Source organism: Cherax quadricarinatus, chromosome 65, assembly GCF_038502225.1.
Source record: "Cherax quadricarinatus isolate ZL_2023a chromosome 65, ASM3850222v1, whole genome shotgun sequence".
Classification (NCBI taxonomy): Eukaryota; Metazoa; Arthropoda; class Malacostraca; order Decapoda; family Parastacidae; genus Cherax; species Cherax quadricarinatus.
Genome location: NC_091356.1, coordinates 22,224,764 through 22,244,972, shown reverse-complemented (window position 1 = coordinate 22,244,972; position 20,209 = coordinate 22,224,764). Strand labels below are relative to the sequence as shown.

The following is a 20,209-nucleotide window of genomic DNA, read 5'->3' as shown; positions in this document are numbered from 1 at the left end:
ACTGATGTCAGCTATCTATATAGGATGTCACTGATGTCAGCTATCTATATAGGATGTCACTGATGTCAGCTATCTATATAGGATGTCACTGATGTCAGCTATCTATATAGGATGTCACTGATGTCAGCTATCTATATAGGATGTCACTGATGTCAGCTATCTATATAGGATGTCACTGATGTCAGCTATCTATATAGGATGTCACTGATGTCAGCTATCTATATAGGATGTCACTGATGTCAGCTATCTATATAGGATGTCACTGATGTCAGCTATCTATATAGGATGTCACTGATGTCAGCTATCTATATAGGATGTCACTGATGTCAGCTATCTATATAGGATGTCACTGATGTCAGCTATCTATATAGGATGTCACTGATGTCAGCTATCTATATAGGATGTCACTGATGTCAGCTATCTATATAGGATGTCACTGATGTCAGCTATCTATATAGGATGTCACTGATGTCAGCTATCTATATAGGATGTCACTGATGTCAGCTATCTATATAGGATGTCACTGATGTCAGCTATCTATATAGGATGTCACTGATGTCAGCTATCTATATAGGATGTCACTGATGTCAGCTATCTATATAGGATGTCACTGATGTCAGCTATCTATATAGGATGTCACTGATGTCAGCTATCTATATAGGATGTCACTGATGTCAGCTATCTATATAGGATGTCACTGATGTCAGCTATCTATATAGGATGTCACTGATGTCAGCTATCTATATAGGATGTCACTGATGTCAGCTATCTATATAGGATGTCACTGATGTCAGCTATCTATATAGGATGTCACTGATGTCAGCTATCTATATAGGATGTCACTGATGTCAGCTATCTATATAGGATGTCACTGATGTCAGCTATCTATATAGGATGTCACTGATGTCAGCTATCTATATAGGATGTCACTGATGTCAGCTATCTATATAGGATGTCACTGATGTCAGCTATCTATATAGGATGTCACTGATGTCAGCTATCTATATAGGATGTCACTGATGTCAGCTATCTATATAGGATGTCACTGATGTCAGCTATCTATATAGGATGTCACTGATGTCAGCTATCTATATAGGATGTCACTGATGTCAGCTATCTATATAGGATGTCACTGATGTCAGCTATCTATATAGGATGTCACTGATGTCAGCTATCTATATAGGATGTCACTGATGTCAGCTATCTATATAGGATGTCACTGATGTCAGCTATCTATATAGGATGTCACTGATGTCTATCTATATAGGATGTCACTGATGTCATCTATATATAGGATGTCACTGATGTCAGCTATCTATATAGGATGTCACTGATGTCAGCTATCTATATAGGATGTCACTGATGTCAGCTATCTATATAGGATGTCACTGATGTCAGCTATCTATATAGGATGTCACTGATGTCAGCTATCTATATAGGATGTCACTGATGTCAGCTATCTATATAGGATGTCACTGATGTCAGCTATCTATATAGGATGTCACTGATGTCAGCTATCTATATAGGATGTCACTGATGTCAGCTATCTATATAGGATGTCACTGATGTCAGCTATCTATATAGGATGTCACTGATGTCAGCTATCTATATAGGATGTCACTGATGTCAGCTATCTATATAGGATGTCACTGATGTCAGCTATCTATATAGGATGTCACTGATGTCAGCTATCTATATAGGATGTCACTGATGTCAGCTATCTATATAGGATGTCACTGATGTCAGCTATCTATATAGGATGTCACTGATGTCAGCTATCTATATAGGATGTCACTGATGTCAGCTATCTATATAGGATGTCACTGATGTCAGCTATCTATATAGGATGTCACTGATGTCAGCTATCTATATAGGATGTCACTGATGTCAGCTATCTATATAGGATGTCACTGATGTCAGCTATCTATATAGGATGTCACTGATGTCAGCTATCTATATAGGATGTCACTGATGTCAGCTATCTATATAGGATGTCACTGATGTCAGCTATCTATATAGGATGTCACTGATGTCAGCTATCTATATAGGATGTCACTGATGTCAGCTATCTATATAGGATGTCACTGATGTCAGCTATCTATATAGGATGTCACTGATGTCAGCTATCTATATAGGATGTCACTGATGTCAGCTATCTATATAGGATGTCACTGATGTCAGCTATCTATATAGGATGTCACTGATGTCAGCTATCTATATAGGATGTCACTGATGTCAGCTATCTATATAGGATGTCACTGATGTCAGCTATCTATATAGGATGTCACTGATGTCAGCTATCTATATAGGATGTCACTGATGTCAGCTATCTATATAGGATGTCACTGATGTCAGCTATCTATATAGGATGTCACTGATGTCAGCTATCTATATAGGATGTCACTGATGTCAGCTATCTATATAGGATGTCACTGATGTCAGCTATCTATATAGGATGTCACTGATGTCAGCTATCTATATAGGATGTCACTGATGTCAGCTATCTATATAGGATGTCACTGATGTCAGCTATCTATATAGGATGTCACTGATGTCAGCTATCTATATAGGATGTCACTGATGTCAGCTATCTATATAGGATGTCACTGATGTCAGCTATCTATATAGGATGTCATTGAAGTCATCTATCTATATAGGATGTCACTGATGTCAGCTATCTATATAGGATGTCACTGATGTCAGCTATCTATATAGGATGTCACTGATGTCAGCTATCTATATAGGATGTCACTGATGTCAGCTATCTATATAGGATGTCACTGATGTCAGCTATCTATATAGGATGTCACTGATGTCAGCTATCTATATAGGATGTCACTGATGTCAGCTATCTATATAGGATGTCACTGATGTCAGCTATCTATATAGGATGTCACTGATGTCAGCTATCTATATAGGATGTCACTGATGTCAGCTATCTATATAGGATGTCACTGATGTCAGCTATCTATATAGGATGTCACTGATGTCAGCTATCTATATAGGATGTCATTGAAGTCATCTATCTATATAGGATGTCACTGATGTCAGCTATCTATATAGGATGTCACTGATGTCAGCTATCTATATAGGATGTCACTGATGTCAGCTATCTATATAGGATGTCACTGATGTCAGCTATCTATATAGGATGTCACTGATGTCAGCTATCTATATAGGATGTCACTGATGTCAGCTATCTATATAGGATGTCACTGATGTCAGCTATCTATATAGGATGTCACTGATGTCAGCTATCTATATAGGATGTCACTGATGTCAGCTATCTCTATAGGATGTCACTGATGTCAGCTATCTATATAGGATGTCACTGATGTCAGCTATCTCTATAGGATGTCACTGATGTCAGCTATCTATATAGGATGTCACTGATGTCAGCTATCTATATAGGATGTCACTGATGTCAGCTATCTATATAGGATGTCACTGATGTCAGCTATCTATATAGGATGTCACTGATGTCAGCTATCTATATAGGATGTCACTGATGTCAGCTATCTATATAGGATGTCACTGATGTCAGCTATCTATATAGGATGTCACTGATGTCAGCTATCTATATAGGATGTCACTGATGTCAGCTATCTATATAGGATGTCACTGATGTCAGCTATCTATATAGGATGTCACTGATGTCAGCTATCTATATAGGATGTCACTGATGTCAGCTATCTATATAGGATGTCACTGATGTCAGCTATCTATATAGGATGTCACTGATGTCAGCTATCTATATAGGATGTCACTGATGTCAGCTATCTATATAGGATGTCACTGATGTCAGCTATCTATATAGGATGTCACTGATGTCAGCTATCTATATAGGATGTCACTGATGTCAGCTATCTATATAGGATGTCACTGATGTCAGCTATCTATATAGGATGTCACTGATGTCAGCTATCTATATAGGATGTCACTGATGTCAGCTATCTATATAGGATGTCACTGATGTCAGCTATCTATATAGGATGTCACTGATGTCAGCTATGGTCTGTATAAGTTTTATCATATGCTTGTAGAAATTATTATTATTATTATTATTATTATTATTATTATTATTATTATTATTATTATTATTATTATTATTATTAAGGACTTGTAGATGAATGGTTCAGAGAACCGACATGTTGATAAATTAGACACATGTGCAACTCTTGGGTATCTTTATTGAGGAAACGTTTCGCCACACAGTGGCTTCATCAGTCCATACAAAGGAGAATCTTGAAGAACAGGAGGAGAATGAGGTAATCAGTCCCTCAACCTTGAGTCGATGTGGATGGACTGACCACATCGACTCAAGGTTGAGGGACTGATTACCTCATTCTCCTCCTGTTCTTCAAGATTCTCCTTTGTATGGACTGATGAAGCCACTGTGTGGCGAAACGTTTCCTCAATAAAGATACCCAAGAGTTGCACATGTGTCTAATTTATCAACATTATTAAGGACATATAAGGAGTTTATGATAATTTTTGCAAAATAGCAATGATAAAGTACAACAAATATTCAAAGCTTTCTCTAAGTAACATACATCAGTTTCATGGTTTGAAGCTGATCGGATGAGGCATTCGCAGGTCATGGAAGGAAACCCGACTTTTATATTTCCCCAGTGTGTTGAATCAAACCGGAAAAATGGCACGAAACATTTATCTAGTTATGACACCATCGTTTAGGGTTTGAAGCCGAGCGAAATGTGCATTCTCCATATACTGTTTCGACTGTTTTTTAATAAAACTGACAAAGGAAAACTTCCACAGCCTAAGTAATGTAAATTTTCAACCGAGGAAAGCCAAATACAGTGGACCCCCGCTTAACGATCACCTCCAAATGCGACCATTTATGTAAGTGTATTTATGTAAGTGCGTTTGTACGTGTATGTTTGGGGGTCTAAAATGGACTAATCTACTTCACAATATTCCTTATGGGAAAAAATTCGGTCAGTACTGGCACCTGAACATACTACTGGAATGAAAAAAGTTCGTTAACCGGGAGTCCACTGTATGGCTTAAAGTTTAAAACTTATCAGAGATGACATTGTATAGAATTCTATTTCTGGTCCTTAGACTCAGAAAAAAATCCAAATTTATTGTTATGAAAATCTACTTAAAAATGGAACAAGGCACAACACCGTGACTGGAACAATACACAAATAACCGGCACATAGGAGGCAGCAGCTTATGATGACGTTTCGGTCCGACTTGGACCAACTTGTAAATGTAGATGAATGGTTCAGAGAACCGACATGTTGATAAATTAGACACATGTGCAACTCTTGGGTATCTTTATTGAGGAAACGTTTCGCCACACAGTGGCTTCATCAGTCCATACAAAGGAGAATCTTGAAGAACAGGAGGAGAATGAGGTAATCAGTCCCTCAACCTTGCCTAATTCTTGGGCACGACCTACTTCAACATTGAACAAATGTTACACGACCTATGACTGCTGCACCTCTCCTACCAACGGTTTATAAGCTCCTTCTCAGCACGTATGCCGTATTCTATTCAAGATTGATGGACTGACCACATCGACTCAAGGTTGAGGGACTGATTACCTCATTCTCCTCTTGTTCTTCAAGATTCTCCTTTGTATGGACTGATGAAGCCACTGTGTGGCGAAACGTTTCCTCAATAAAGATACCCAAGAGTTGCACATGTGTCTAATTTATCAACTTGTAAATGGTCCAAGTCGGACCGAAACATCGTCATGGCTTCTCTCTACTCTGTGAGGGTTATTTTTGTACCAATCTATTTGCAAATTCACATCAACACGTCCTAGACTATAGACTCTCACTTTATTTTAAAAGAGATGCTAATATTATTTAACAGAAATATTTTGAAATAGGAAATATTTTGAAATAGGAAATATTTTGAAATAGGAAATATTTTGAAATAGGAAATATTTTGAAATAGGAAATATTTTGAAATAGGAAATATTTTGAAATAGGAAATATTTTGAAATAGGAAATATTTTGAAATAGGAAATATTTTGAAATAGGAAATATTTTGAAATAGGAAATATTTTGAAATAGGAAATATTTTGAAATAGGAAATATTTTGAAATAGGAAATATTTTGAAATAGGAAATATTTTGAAATAGGAAATATTTTGAAATAGGAAATATTTTGAAATAGGACATTGGCAAATTGGCACCTAGTCACTTCAATAAAACATTAACCTTCATTTGAATAGAATAAATCTGAATTGAAAGTTTGAAACCGATCAGAAGAGGATTTCTCAGGATATCACAAGGATTTCCAAAATCAGGAATAGTCTGTGTAAAAGTGCGAAGTGAGCACCAAACACGCTAATAGTCGTAGTCAATCAGTCCCGAAAAATTGAAGCCTGTTCAAGCAGATGTTATCATGTTATAAACGATAACATTTGGAGAAAAAAGTATTCTGTTATCAATTTAATTTATCCCTTCAGGGACGCCTAATACCTCCTACCACTTCGTGAACTTCACATGCATTAAGAGGTTATTTCACATGTATAAACCATACGCACGTCATGTCTGGAAAACACTGGCTGCCTAAACTGATGAACAAGTAGAATTCCAAGATAGCATAAACGCAATTGTTTTGAAAGTTTTAAGCAGTAACAATAACTGAGTTTAACTGGCAAGTGTTGCCGCCAGTCATACTCCACAATAAGCAGCTTATTCAAGCAAACAATATGTTTTTTGAACGCACGTTAGCTGCTTGTGGAAAACAAAGCAAATATTGCAAGATCCGAGAAATACACTTAGAGACTTATTTGATTAGACAAAGTGTGATGTCAGTGAAGGAAGAAGACGCATTAAAAAGGATTCAGAGTGACTCGTCTGCAGACGTTAACGATTTCTGTGTGTCCTCAGCCACCTTTTTCATTGGCATATTACTATCAATTCGAATCTAACCCAATCTAACTTAACCTAACCAGATTTAACCCAAAATAACCTACCCCAGCCCACATAATGCAACCTAACCTAACTTATCTGAACTTCAGCAGACTAAACCTTGTCAAATTCATCATAATCAACCCTATCTATTACGAACACAAGTGTAGTCTTGCGGCCTGTACACCTGCTTGTAACGTCAGCACGACAACCAATAATAATAAACAACTTACCCGCCGCTAAAATCATTGCATTGTCTCTGTGTTGTCTCTGAGAGGCTGTTTACGTTGTTGCCTTGCCAACCTGTTAAGTTGTTGCCTGCTGCTGCTACGTATTAAACGAAAGGAAGGCAATATTTCAACAATTACTCTGAGCAAAATGGCACTTAATCAAAGACCTCGAATATGATTTAAAGGTGAGATATTTGGATAAGTCACCTTACATCTGTCACATCTGTTACCATGGTAGTAAGTAGGTGCCTTGTTGCTAGACGACTATGGTGGCTCACCTCCTATGATGCAGTCCTGCCGACGTTGTTCTTCTAGCAAAAATAAGCATCTTAGTGCCCCTAATCATCTTGTAGTACAATAAGTACTTGAACATTAGTCGACAGGTGCGGAACGCATTCTTGGTTAAAACCTGAGGACCCTACCTAAGATACGCCACACTGCAAATTTTATCAACTTATCCTCGACAATTATCCTTCCGGGGATACTAAGATTATCCCTCTGGGAATAGTACTGTAAAGAAGTCTTTATCCTTTATATCTGAACGTGATTTTTCTTCCTTCAGGTTCCCCAGCACCAAGTGTGACGTGGTGGCAGGCTGAGAAGCTCCTGGACAATACCAGTTACGTGGTCAGCAGCAGCAGCAGCAGCAGCGGTGCTCCTCCCCACACCGTGAACGAGGTCACTGTGGGACCTCTCACACCAGAGATAGTTCAAGTGCCTCTCACATGTAGGTCGAAGAACAACCCTCTCTCTCCTCCAATGGAGCGAACATTCCATCTTAAAATACACAGTAAGTATTACCTATCGTATGTGTGTGTCTGTGTGTTTGCTCACCTAATTATGGTTGCAGGGGTCGATTCATAGCTAATGGTTCACTCTCTCCCTGACAAATCTATGGATGAAGAAGTACTTCCAAACATTCCTGTGGCTCCTTTCAGTTTTTACCTTCCAGCGTGACCCCTTGTTGTTGTGCTTCTAAAATATTCTGTCCCAATCCACCTTGTCATTTCTTCTCTGTATTTTATGTTGTTATTATGTCTTCCCCTATCCTTCATGTCCTCCAGTGTTGTCAGGATGAGTTTCCTCATCCTCTCCTCGTAGCAACGAGACTATTTCCTCAGCTCCGGGACTAGTCTTGTTGCAAACCTTTACACGTTCTCTAATTTCTTAATGTGTTTCACCAGTGTGGGTTCCATACTGGTGCTGCACACTTCAGTATGGGTCTGACGTATACGGTGCACAGTGTCGTGAATGAAACTTATATGTTGAAACGCTATTCTCTGGTTCGCCTGTAAGCTACAGCAGTTATTTGGTTGATGTGCACCTCAGATGTGCTCGGTATGATGCTCACGCCAAGAACCTTTTCCTTCAGCGTGCTTTGAACCCTTTAACTTCTTAGGTTGTATTCCGTCTACTGTCTTTGTCGTTCCTCAGGCTTTATAACTTTGCACTTGCTGGGGTTAAACTCCAGGAGCCATTTGTCGGACCAGGCTTGCAGCCTGCTCAGATCCTCTTGTAGGGTTACCTGATCCTCGTCCGCTTGCATTCTCATTAGCTTCACATCGTCTGCAAGCAAGGTCACCTCTGACTCTATCCCTTCCGTCATGTCATTCACATATACAAGAAACAGCAACGGACCCAGGGCTCACCCTTGTGGAACCCCAATCGAAACATGCACCCACTCTGACACCGTCTCGTACCAACACACGTTTCCTTCCTGTCAGGTATTTCCTGATCCATTGCAGTACTTTCCCTCCTATCCCTGCCTGCTCCTCCAAATTTTCAACCAGTCTCAAGTGTGGTACTCTGTCGAAAGCCTTCTTATAGTCCAAGAAGTTACTGTCTACCCATCCTCTCTCTACTGTCTTATTTCTGATACCTTGTCATAGAACTCCAATAGTGGCACACATAGTGTACCTGCTCTCTCTCAGGACCCAAGGAAATATATTATCTGTGCCCACCACCTTCACAGTATCTAGTTCCTCTAGAAGTTTCTTCATCTCTTCCTCGGTTGTGTGCAGCGTATCCAGCACTTGCTGGTGCACCCTACCATCTCAGTTTGCTGGAAGCCTCTCTGTCTTACTGTGAATACCTCCCTGAATCGTAAGCTGAGTTGCTCACATAGTTCCTGACTGTTTTCCTCCTAATGTGGCTGTATAACAGCTCTGGGTCAGATTTTCCTTTTGATGCTATGTCATTCACATAATGATGCCGGGCTTCTCTCTATCAGTGCATAATCATTTCTGGCTCTTCGGCTCAACTCCCTGTTTTCCTGCATCATTTGCTTCTATAATTTTTCCATGCTCTAGTACACTTGGCTTTAGCCTCTCTTCCTCCTAGTAGACCATGTGTAAGGAATTGGAGCCTGTTGAGATAAGTATGTTAGAGGACTGTAGGGTACTTAGCTTAGTGATGGCTCAACGTCTTCGCAGCCACCCACGAAGGTTGAGGAGCTATCAAATTCCAATCTTTAGGGCTCTGGGAAATTAAATAATTATGAGAATATAATTGCCCCAAAGGGAGGCTATATCAACATTTCATGTTACTGCTGAAATGATGATTTATTTTTTGGGGCTCAAAAGCCCACATCTCACTGCCATCTATAGGACGGTTTCAATCTCCTTATCACCAAAAAAATGCAGTTCCTCTATTTGATAAGTAAGATTGAAACCTACCTTGCTCATTGTATCACTCATCAGTGGTCAGTCGTCACGTGAGGTCACAGACCCTGAGCTGCTTTGGGGATTAGCGTGGACGGATACAAAGCCTGGCTTGCTTCTGCAGTGTTTTAAAAATTGAGGTTGGAGTGTTGAAGGAGGAGGTCTTGCTTCTCCAGGAGGAGATTAGGAGGCTGAGGGTCCACCTCAATGGGTCTGGGAGAGAGTGTGAGGTGGCTGGAGTTGTGGGGAATGAGGCTTCTAGCAGTGAGGTGCAGTCTGTCTCTCGCTGTGAGGAGGCTGTAGTTGGGGAGGTAGCAACGGCTACCAGCAGTGAGGTGCAGTCCAGCACCTGCTACAAGTGGCGAGTGGTTCACAGTAATGGGAGGCGCATCAGAGTAAGGAAAGTTAAGAGTGAAGATCTGAAGGTAGGAAATCGCTTCTCTGTTCTTCAGGATGAATGTACTTCAGTGGCCAGTGAAGGTAAGGGTACTACTGCCCCTGCTAATGGAGATAAGCACATTCTTGTGGTTGGTGACTCTCAGGTAAGATATATTGACCGTGCTTTTTGTAATAGGAATAAGAAGATGAGAGATAGAGTGTGCTTCCCTGGAGCTGGTGTTGGGGACATTGTCAACAGGCTGGATAATATCATGTCAGGTAATGGGAACAAGCCCATTATCTGTCTCAGTGCTGGTGGAAATGATATTGGGAAGGGTAGGAGAGAAGAGCTGCTAGATAAGTACAGGTCAGCTATAGATTTCAATAAGTTTAAGGGAGGGATCCCAATCATATGTAGCATCTTGCCTAGAAGGGGAGTAGGAAATGAATGGTTGTCTAGGGCAACTGGTGTAAATTGCTCGCTAGACAGATACTGCAAGGAACTTGCAATCCCATTCATTGACAACTGGAACAACTTTTATGGCAAACATGATATGTATGCAAGGGATGGGGTACATCTCTCTGGGGCTGGGGTGGTAGCACTTGCAGACTCGATTGAGAAGGCCATTGGTGAAATGCCTATGATTTTAAACTGATGGAAAATAGAGGTATGGGTGTGTGTGGGAAACAAGCAGGTTGCAACACTAGGGTTGGAAACAGTAAATGTATAAAAGGCATTCAGCATGAAGTTATAAATAAAAACAATAGATCAGGTCAGCAAACAAAGGGGGACAGCAGAGGGCAGCAAGGGACTAGCTCCCTTAAGGTTTACTATACTAATAGCAGGAGTGTAAGAAATAAGATAGATGAGCTAAGATTAATTGCAAGTGCAGGAAACATAGATATTATTGCTATAACAGAGACCTGGCTCAATCTGAAAGATAGAGAGATGCCCTCTGAATGTCACATACAAGGCTATAAATTATTCCACACTGACAGGGTCAACAGGAAGGGTGGTGGAGTAGCGATGTACGTCAGAGACAATTTAAATTGTTGTGTTAGACAAGATATTAAATTAGAAGCGTCAGCCACTGAATCTGTTTGGTTACAGCTTCTCGAGGGCCGAGAAAAACTAATTTTGGGTGTGATTTACAGGGCCCCAAATCTTGATAGGGAGTGCAGTAAACTTCTATGCGACGAAATTCGTAAGGCATCTACATACGAAAATGTTGTGCTAATGGGAGATTTCAACTATAGACAGATTGACTGGAGCAATTTGACAGGAAATTTAGAGTCAGGTGACTTTCTTGATACGATCCAGGATTGTTTTTTAAAACAGTTTGTGACAGAGCCAACTAGGGGAAATAACCTCCTTGACTTGGTTCTTGCCAGTAGGGAAACACTAATTAATAATCTTGAGGTTAATGATGAGCTTGGGGAAAGTGATCACAAATCACTCAGTTTTAATATATCATGGAATTCCCCTAAGAATGGCAATCAAGTCTCTGTCCTGACTTCCGCTTGGCTGATTTCATAGGACTGAAAAATTACTTAGGTGGGCTGAACTGGAATGACCTGATTAAGGGTCAGGTAGGTGGTGATGGTTGCCGATATGATGCTTTCCAGGGCATAGTTCTAGCTGCTCAGTCAAATTATGTTCCAAATAGGGAAATCAGATCAAACAAAAATGATCCTAAATGGATGAACAATAGATTAAAATATCTAATTGGTCAAAAGAGAGGCATATATACGCAAATCAAAAGAGGGGAGGGGCAATTAAGAAATCGATATATTCAGTTAGAGAGAAATAAAAAAAAAGGAATTAGAAAAGCAAAAAGAGATTATGAGGTTAAAGTTGCAAGAGATTCGAAGACTAACACAAAAGGATTCTTTCAGGTATGCAGAAGTAAGATCAGGGACAAAATAGGCCCACTCAAAAGTTCCTCGGGTCAGCTCACTGACAGTGATAAGGAAATGTGTAGAAGTTTTAACACAAACTTCCTCTCAGTTTTTACACAGGAGAATACCAGCGATATTCCAGTAATGATAAATTATGTAGAACAGGACGATAATAAACTGTGCACGATTAGGGTCACAAGTGACATGGTCATTAGGCAAATAGATAAATTAAAACCTAACAAATCCCCAGGCCCTGATGAACTGTATGCAAGGGTTCTAAAGGAATGTAAAGAGGAGCTTAGCAAACCTTTGGCTAATCTTTTCAACATATCACTACAAACTGGCATGGTGCCAGATAAGTGGAAAATGGCAAATGTGATACCTATTTTCAAAGCAGGTGACAGGTCCTTAGCTTCGAACTATAGACCAATAAGCCTAACCTCCATAGTGGGAAAATTTATGGAATCAATAATTGCCGAGGCAGTTCGTAGCCACCTTGAAAAGCATAAATTAATCAACGAATCTCAGCATGGTTTTACAAAGGGGCGTTCCTGCCTTACGAATTTTTTAACTTTTCTCACTAAGGTATTTGAGGAGGTAGATCATGGTAATGAATATGATATTGTGTATATGGACTTCAGTAAGGCTTTTGACAGGGTCCCACATCAGAGACTATTGAGGAAAATTAAGGCACATGGAATAGGAGAAATTTTTCCTGGATAGAGGCATGGTTGACAAATAGGCAGCAGAGAGTTTGCATAAATGGGGAGAAATCAGAGTGGGGAAGCGTCACGAGCGGTGTTCCACAGGGGTCAGTGTTGGGGCCCCTGCTGTTCACAATATACATAAACGACATAGATGAGGGCATAAAGAGCGACATCAGCAAGTTTGCCGATGACACCAAAATAGGCCGTCGAATTCATTCTGACGAGAACATTAGAGCACTCCAGGAGGATTTGAATAGACTGATGCAGTGGTCGGAGAGGTGGCAGATGCAGTTTAATATAGACAAATGCAAAGTTCTAAATGTTGGACAGGACAATAACCATGCCACATATAAATTAAATAATGCAGATCTTAATATTACGGATTGCGAAAAAGATTTAGGAGTTCTGGTCAGCAGTAATCTGAAACCAAGACAACAGTGCATAAGTGTTCGCAATAAAGCTAATAGAATCCTTGGCTTCATATCAAGAAGCATAAATAATAGGAGTGCTCAGGTTGTTCAACTCGATACATCCTTGGTTAGGCCTCATTTAGATTATGCTGCACAGTTTTGGTCACCGTATTACAGAATGGATATAAATGCTCTGGAAAATGTACAAAGGAGGATGACAAAGTTGATCCCATGTATCAGAAACCTTCCCTATGAGGATAGACTGAGGGCCCTAAATCTGCACTCTCTAGAAAGACGTAGAATTAGGGGGGATATGATTGAGGTGTATAAATGGAAGACAGGAATAAATAAAGGGGATGTAAATAGTGTGCTGAAAATATCTAGCCTAGACAGGACTCGCAGCAATGGTTTTAAGTTAGAAAAATTCAGATTCAGGAAGGATATAGGAAAGTACTGATTTGGTAATAGAGTTGTGGATGAGTGGAACAAACTCCCAAGTACAGTCCTAGAGGCCAGAACGTTGTGTAGCTTTAAAAATAGGTTGGATAAATACATGAGTGGGTGTGGGTGGGTGTGAGTTGGACCTGATTAGCTTGTGCTACCAGGACGGTTGCCGTGTTCCTCCCTTAAGTCAAGGTGACCTGACCTGACTAGGTTGGGTGCATTGGCTTAAGCCGATAGGAGACTTGGACCTGCCTCACATAGGCCAGTAGGCCTGCTGCAGTGTTCCTTCGTTCTTATGTTCTTATGTTCTTATTAGTTGTGGTGTTGAATGCACCATGTACGACAGGTATTGGTGCCTTGATAGAAGCCGAAGTGTCTTTAGGAATGTCACATGTCTTCCACTCAGTCTGGAAATTCGCAACACTCGCACTGGTACACTACATTCAAGATTTGCCCTTTACTTCGCGGTAATTTCACAATAGTTCTACCACGAATGGTTGAGACTGTCACTGAGGAACAGCAACGCGTGGATCACTGTTGTTCTTTGTCTGTTATCCCAGCGTTAAGCATGCTTTCCCTGGCAGTTTTTTAAAGCAATCTGACCCTGGAGCGGGCTTTGCCTTGGGGTCCTGCCCCAAAATCATGGACGTCAGCATAATTTCCCTACTTGCTTAACATCGTCACAGGTTCATTACAAATCATAGATTTCTTGATATCTATCGATCACCGAGAGTTAATAATTGTCCCACGTTGGGAATAAAGTGATGCAGGGATTTTTCTGTACTTTTCCTGTCAAGTAAAGAGAGTCATTTTCCTCACTTCATTATTACTCAATTGCAATGAGCACTGTGGTGCAAAAAAATAGGTGACGTGACTGCACTCTGGTACACACAGCTACTGCATCTGCTTCCAATTAAATTGAAGATTGAGACACTTATGCAGCATATGGGAATGTTAGGTAAGACACATATGCAACAGTTAGACAACTTTATTCCGAAACGTTTCGCCTACACAGTAGGCTTCTTCAGTCGAATACAGAAAGTAGGCAGGAACAGTAGAGATGTGAAGACGATGTAATCAGTCCATCACCCTTAAAGTCGTAGAATTTGAGGTTGTCAGTCCCACGTGGCATCTTGGTACAGAAAACACCTTGGACAAGCTTTTCAAGTGAGAAGGGTTGGATCTGAGAGGGACATGACCTCTCAGTTGCCTCTCACTACTACTACTACTACTACTACTACTACTACCCTGCACCTCTCCTTCCGACAGTATTTAAGTCTCCGCACTGTCGCTTGATCTTCAGATAGTTCCTGACTATGGAACTGAACTTCTCCAGGCCGAGGGACTGACAACCTCAAATTCTTCGACTTTAAGGGTGATGGACTGATTACATCGTCTTCACATCTTTCACATCTTCCTACTTTCTGTATTCGACTGAAGAAGCCTACTGTGTAGGCGAAACGTTTCGGAATAAAGTTGTCTAACTGTTGCATATGTGTCTTACCTAACAACCTGTCGGTATTGTATACCATTTTGATGTTCATCTTGTCAGACACTGCAACACGTGGCATCTTGGTACAGAAAACACCTTGGACAAGCTTTTCAAGTGAGAAGGGTTGGATCTGAGAGGGACATGACCTCTCAGTTGCCTCTCACTACTACTACTACTACTACTACTACTACTACTACCCTGCACCTCTCCTTCCGACAGTATTTAAGTCTCCGCACTGTCGCTTGATCTTCAGATAGTTCCTGACTATGGAACTGAACTTCTCCAGGCCGAGGGACTGACAACCTCAAATTCTACGACTTTAAGGGTGATGGACTGATTACATCGTCTTCACATCTCTACTGTTCCTGCCTACTTTCTGTATTCGACTGAAGAAGCCTACTGTGTAGGCGAAACGTTTCGGAATAAAGTTGTCTAACTGTTGCATATGTGTCTTACCTAACAACCTGTCGGTATTGTATACCATTTTGATGTTCATCTTGTCAGACACTGCAACACGTGGCATCTTGGTACAGAAAACACCTTGGACAAGCTTTTCAAGTGAGAAGGGTTGGATCTGAGAGGGACATGACCTCTCAGTTGCCTCTCACTACTACTACTACTACTACTACTACTACTACCCTGCACCTCTCCTTCCGACAGTATTTAAGTCTCCGCACTGTCGCTTGATCTTCAGATAGTTCCTGACTATGGAACTGAACTTCTCCAGGCCGAGGGACTGACAACCTCAAATTCTACGACTTTAAGGGTGATGGACTGATTACATCGTCTTCACATCTCTACTGTTCCTGCCTACTTTCTGTATTCGACTGAAGAAGCCTACTGTGTAGGCGAAACGTTTCGGAATAAAGTTGTCTAACTGTTGCATATGTGTCTTACCTAACAACCTGTCGGTATTGTATACCATTTTGATGTTCAGCATATGGGAATCTTTATTCAGGAAACGTTTCGCCACACAGTGGCTTCAACGTTTCCTGAATAAAGATTCCCATATGCTGCATAAGTGTCTCAATCTTCAACTTGTCGGTTTTTCAAACCATTCATCCAATTAAATTGTTGATCGAAAGCAAGCAAGACTCCATTTTCCCTTTCTGAGAGGGTTGTCCCTGAGAGTGAAAGGGGTGAAAAAGGCTGAAGGGGGCCGATACCTCCCTTTCTGGAGAAATTTTCTCCACATCATGGGTTCACTCATGGGTTCACTATTGCTTCTGATGCAATTTGGTATGAACTTCTCCACTTCCCCCTTGCACTTTGTGGCCACATGTTCAGTCATTTCATTTACTGTTTTTCCCTCTATCTCGCTGACCCACTGCACCTCATTAAGGAATCCCCTCATACCTGTGTAGTCCCCTTTTTGGAAGCTTGGTTTCTCTCGCCCTTCTCGTACTGCTTCACTCTCCATTGTTAACTCTGTGTATTTGAAACTCATCACCATAAGAACATAAGAAAGGAGGAACACTGCAGGAGACCTGTTGGCTCATACTAGGCAGGTCCTTCACAGATCCATCCCACTAATAGAATATTTGCCCTCATAAGAACATAAGAACATAAGAAATAAGGAACACTGCAACAGGCCTACTGGTCTATGCGAGGCAGCTCCAATTCTCCCCACCAGCTTAAGCCAATGCCTTGACCTAGTGAGGTCAGACACGTCACTTAAGAGAGGAGCACTGCGTCCGACCTAGTAGCTAGTCTGGTCCATTTCACACCCACCCACACCCACTCATAAGAACATAAGAACACAAGAAAGAAGGAACAGCACAGCAGGCCCACCGACCCAAACGAAGCAGATCCATGTCCCCCCCACCTCCCTTCCATCCACTTAAGGAAGGAGCACGGCATCAGACCAAGTACCACAAGCTAGTCAGGTCCAACTCACACTCACCCACACCCACTCATGTATTTATCTAACCTATTTTTAAAACTACACAACGTTTTAGCCTCTATAACTGTACTGGGGAGTTTGTGCCACTCATCCACAACTCTATTACCAAACCAGTGCTTTCCTATACCCTTCCGGAATCTGAATTTTTTCAACTTGGAACCATTGCTGTGAGTCCTGTCTTGGCTGGAAATTTTCAGCACGCTATTTACATCCCCTTTATTTATTCCTGTTATCCATTTATACACCTCGATCATATCCCCCATAATTCTACGCCTTTCGAGAGAGTGCAGATTGTTAGGTAAGACACATATGCAACAGTTAGGTATCTTTATTATGAAACGTTTCGCCTACACAGTAGGCTTCTTCAGTCAAGTACAGAAAAGTTGATAGAAGCAGAAGATACTTGAAGACGATGTAATCAGTCCATCACCCTTAAAGTTTTGAGGTGGTCAGTCCCTCAATCTGGAGAAGAGCATTGTTCCATAGTGTGAAACAATATGGAGAAGAAGTGACAGGATGGAGCTTTTTATAGCGCCAAGAGGTGAGACGTAGGCCACTAGGCGAGGTAAGAACTCAGATGTTGAGAAGTCAGGTCCCTCTCAAATCCAGCCCCTCTCACTAGTGGAAGTTGTCGAAGTTGATTGCAGGTCTGTACCAAGATACCCTTGTGTTGCAGTGTCTGACAGATTGAACATTAAAATGGTATAAAATACCGACAGGTTGTTAGGTAAGACACATATGCAACAGTTAGGTATCTTTATTATGAAACGTTTCGCCTACACAGTAGGCTTCTTCAGTCAAGTACAGAAAAGTTGATAGAAGCAGAAGATACTTGAAGACGATGTAATCAGTCCATCACCCTTAAAGTTTTGAGGTGGTCAGTCCCTCAGTCTGGAGAAGAGCATTGTTCCATAGTATGAAACAATATGGAGAAGAAGTGACAGGATGGAGCTTTTTATAGCTGTTGCATATGTGTCTTACCTAACAACCTGTCGGTATTTTATACCATTTTAATGTTCAATCTGTCAGACACTGCAACACAAGGGTATCTTGGTACAGACCTACAATCAACTTCGACAACTTCCACTAGTGAGAGGGGCTGGATTTGAGAGGGACCTGACTTCTCAACATCTGAGTTCTTACCTCGCCTAGTGGCCTACGTCCCACCTCTTGGCGCTATAAAAAGCTCCATCCTGTCACTTCTTCTCCATATTGTTTCATACTATGGAACAATGCTCTTCTCCAGACTGAGGGACTGACCACCTCAAAACTTTAAGGGTGATGGACTGATTACATCGTCTTCAAGTATCTTCTGCTTCTATCAACTTTTCTGTACTTGACTGAAGAAGCCTACTGTGTAGGCGAAACGTTTCATAATAAAGATACCTAACTGTTGCATATGTGTCTTACCTAACAACCTGTCGGTATTTTATACCATTTTAATGTTCAATCTGTCAGACACTGCAACACAAGGGTATCTTGGTACAGACCTGCAATCAACTTCGACAACTTCCACTAGTGAGAGGGGCTGGATTTGAGAGGGACCTGACTTCTCAACATCTGAGTTCTTACCTCGCCTAGTGGCCTACGTCTCACCTCTTGGCGCTATAAAAAGCTCCATCCTGTCACTTCTTCTCCATATTGTTTCATACTATGGAACAATGCTCTTCTCCAGACTAAGGGACTGACCACCTCAAAACTTTAAGGGCGATAGACTGATTACATCGTCTTCAAGTATCTTCTGCTTCTATCAACTTTTCTGTACTCGACTGAAGAAGCCTACTGTGTAGGCGAAACGTTTCGAAATAAAGATACCTAACTGTTGCATATGTGTCTTACCTAACATTAAGAACTTTGCATTTGTCTATATTAAACTGCATCTGCCACTTCTCCGACCATTGCATCAATCTATTCAAATCATCCTGGAGTGCTCTAGTGTTCTCATTAGAATGAATTGGATGGCCTATTTTGGTGTCATCAGCAAATTTGCTTGTGTTGCTATTTATTCCCTCATCTATGTCGTTTATGTAAATTGTGAACAACAACGGGCCCAACACTGACCCCTGAGGAACTCCGCTTGTGACGTGCCCCCATTCTGATTTCTCCCCATTTACGCAAACTCTCTGCTGTCTATTTGTCAGCCATGCCTCTACCCAGGAAAAAATTTCTCCTCCTATTCCGTGTGCCTAAAGTTTCCTCAATAGCCTCTGGTGTGGAACTCTATCGAAAGCCTTACTGATCATTAGCACATAAGGTCCTTTATTGTGTGAAATCCCCTATGAGTAAACTGTTCAAGGTGAATACGAGGTCCAGCCTGTGTACTCACCTAGTTGTGTGTGTGTGTGTGTGTGTGTGTGTGTGTGTGTGTGTACTCACCTATTTGCGCTCACCTATTTGTGGTTGCAGGGGTCGAGTCAGAGCTTCTGGCCCCGCCTCTTCACTGGTTGTCACTAGGTCCTCTCTCCCCGCTCCATGAGCTTTATCAAACCTCGTCTTAAAACTATGTATGGTTCCTGCCTCCACTACGTCACTTTCTAGACTATTTCACTGCCTGACAACTCTATGACTGAAGAAATACTTCCTAACATCCCTTTGACTCATCTGAGTCAAAGGTTTTTGTGTTCCCTCCCTGGAACATCCTGTCTTTGTCCACATTGTCTATTCCACGCAGTATTTTATATGTCGTTATCATGTCTCCCCTGACCCTCCTGTCCTCTGTGTCGTCAGGCCGATTTCCCTTAACCTTTCTTTATAGGACATTCCCCTTAGCTCTGGAACTAACCTTGTCGCAAACCTTTGCACTTTCTCTAATTTCTTGACGTGCTCGATCAAGTGTGGGTTTCAAGCAGGTGCTGCATACTCCAGTATGGGCCTGACGTACACGGTGTACAGTGTCTTGAACGATTCCTTGCTAAGGTATCGGAACGCTGTTCTCAGGTTTTCCAGGCGCCCATATGCTGCAGCAGTTATCTGGTTGATGTGTGCTTCCGGAGACATGCTCGGTGTTATACTCACCCCAAGATCTTTCTCCTTGAGCGAGGTTTGCAGTCTTTGGCCACCTAGCCTATACTCTGTCTGTGGTCTTCTCTGTGTGTGTGTACTCACCTATTTGTACTCGCCTATTTATGGTTACAGGGGTTGAACCGTGGCTCCTGACCCCGCCTGCTCTGTGGTCGTTATTAGGTTCCCTC

General features: G+C 41.3%; 1 protein-coding gene across 1 annotated transcript in view; it reads left to right on the top strand.

The window, feature by feature from the left end:
- Positions 1-20,209, top strand: part of LOC128700569 (nephrin-like) — a 694,403-nt gene that overhangs the window by 216,889 nt on the left and 457,305 nt on the right. The window contains exon 5 of the mRNA XM_053793851.2: positions 7,688-7,915. Coding sequence (XP_053649826.2) covers positions 7,688-7,915 — 228 coding nt within the window. The remainder of the gene's footprint in view (positions 1-7,687; positions 7,916-20,209) is intronic.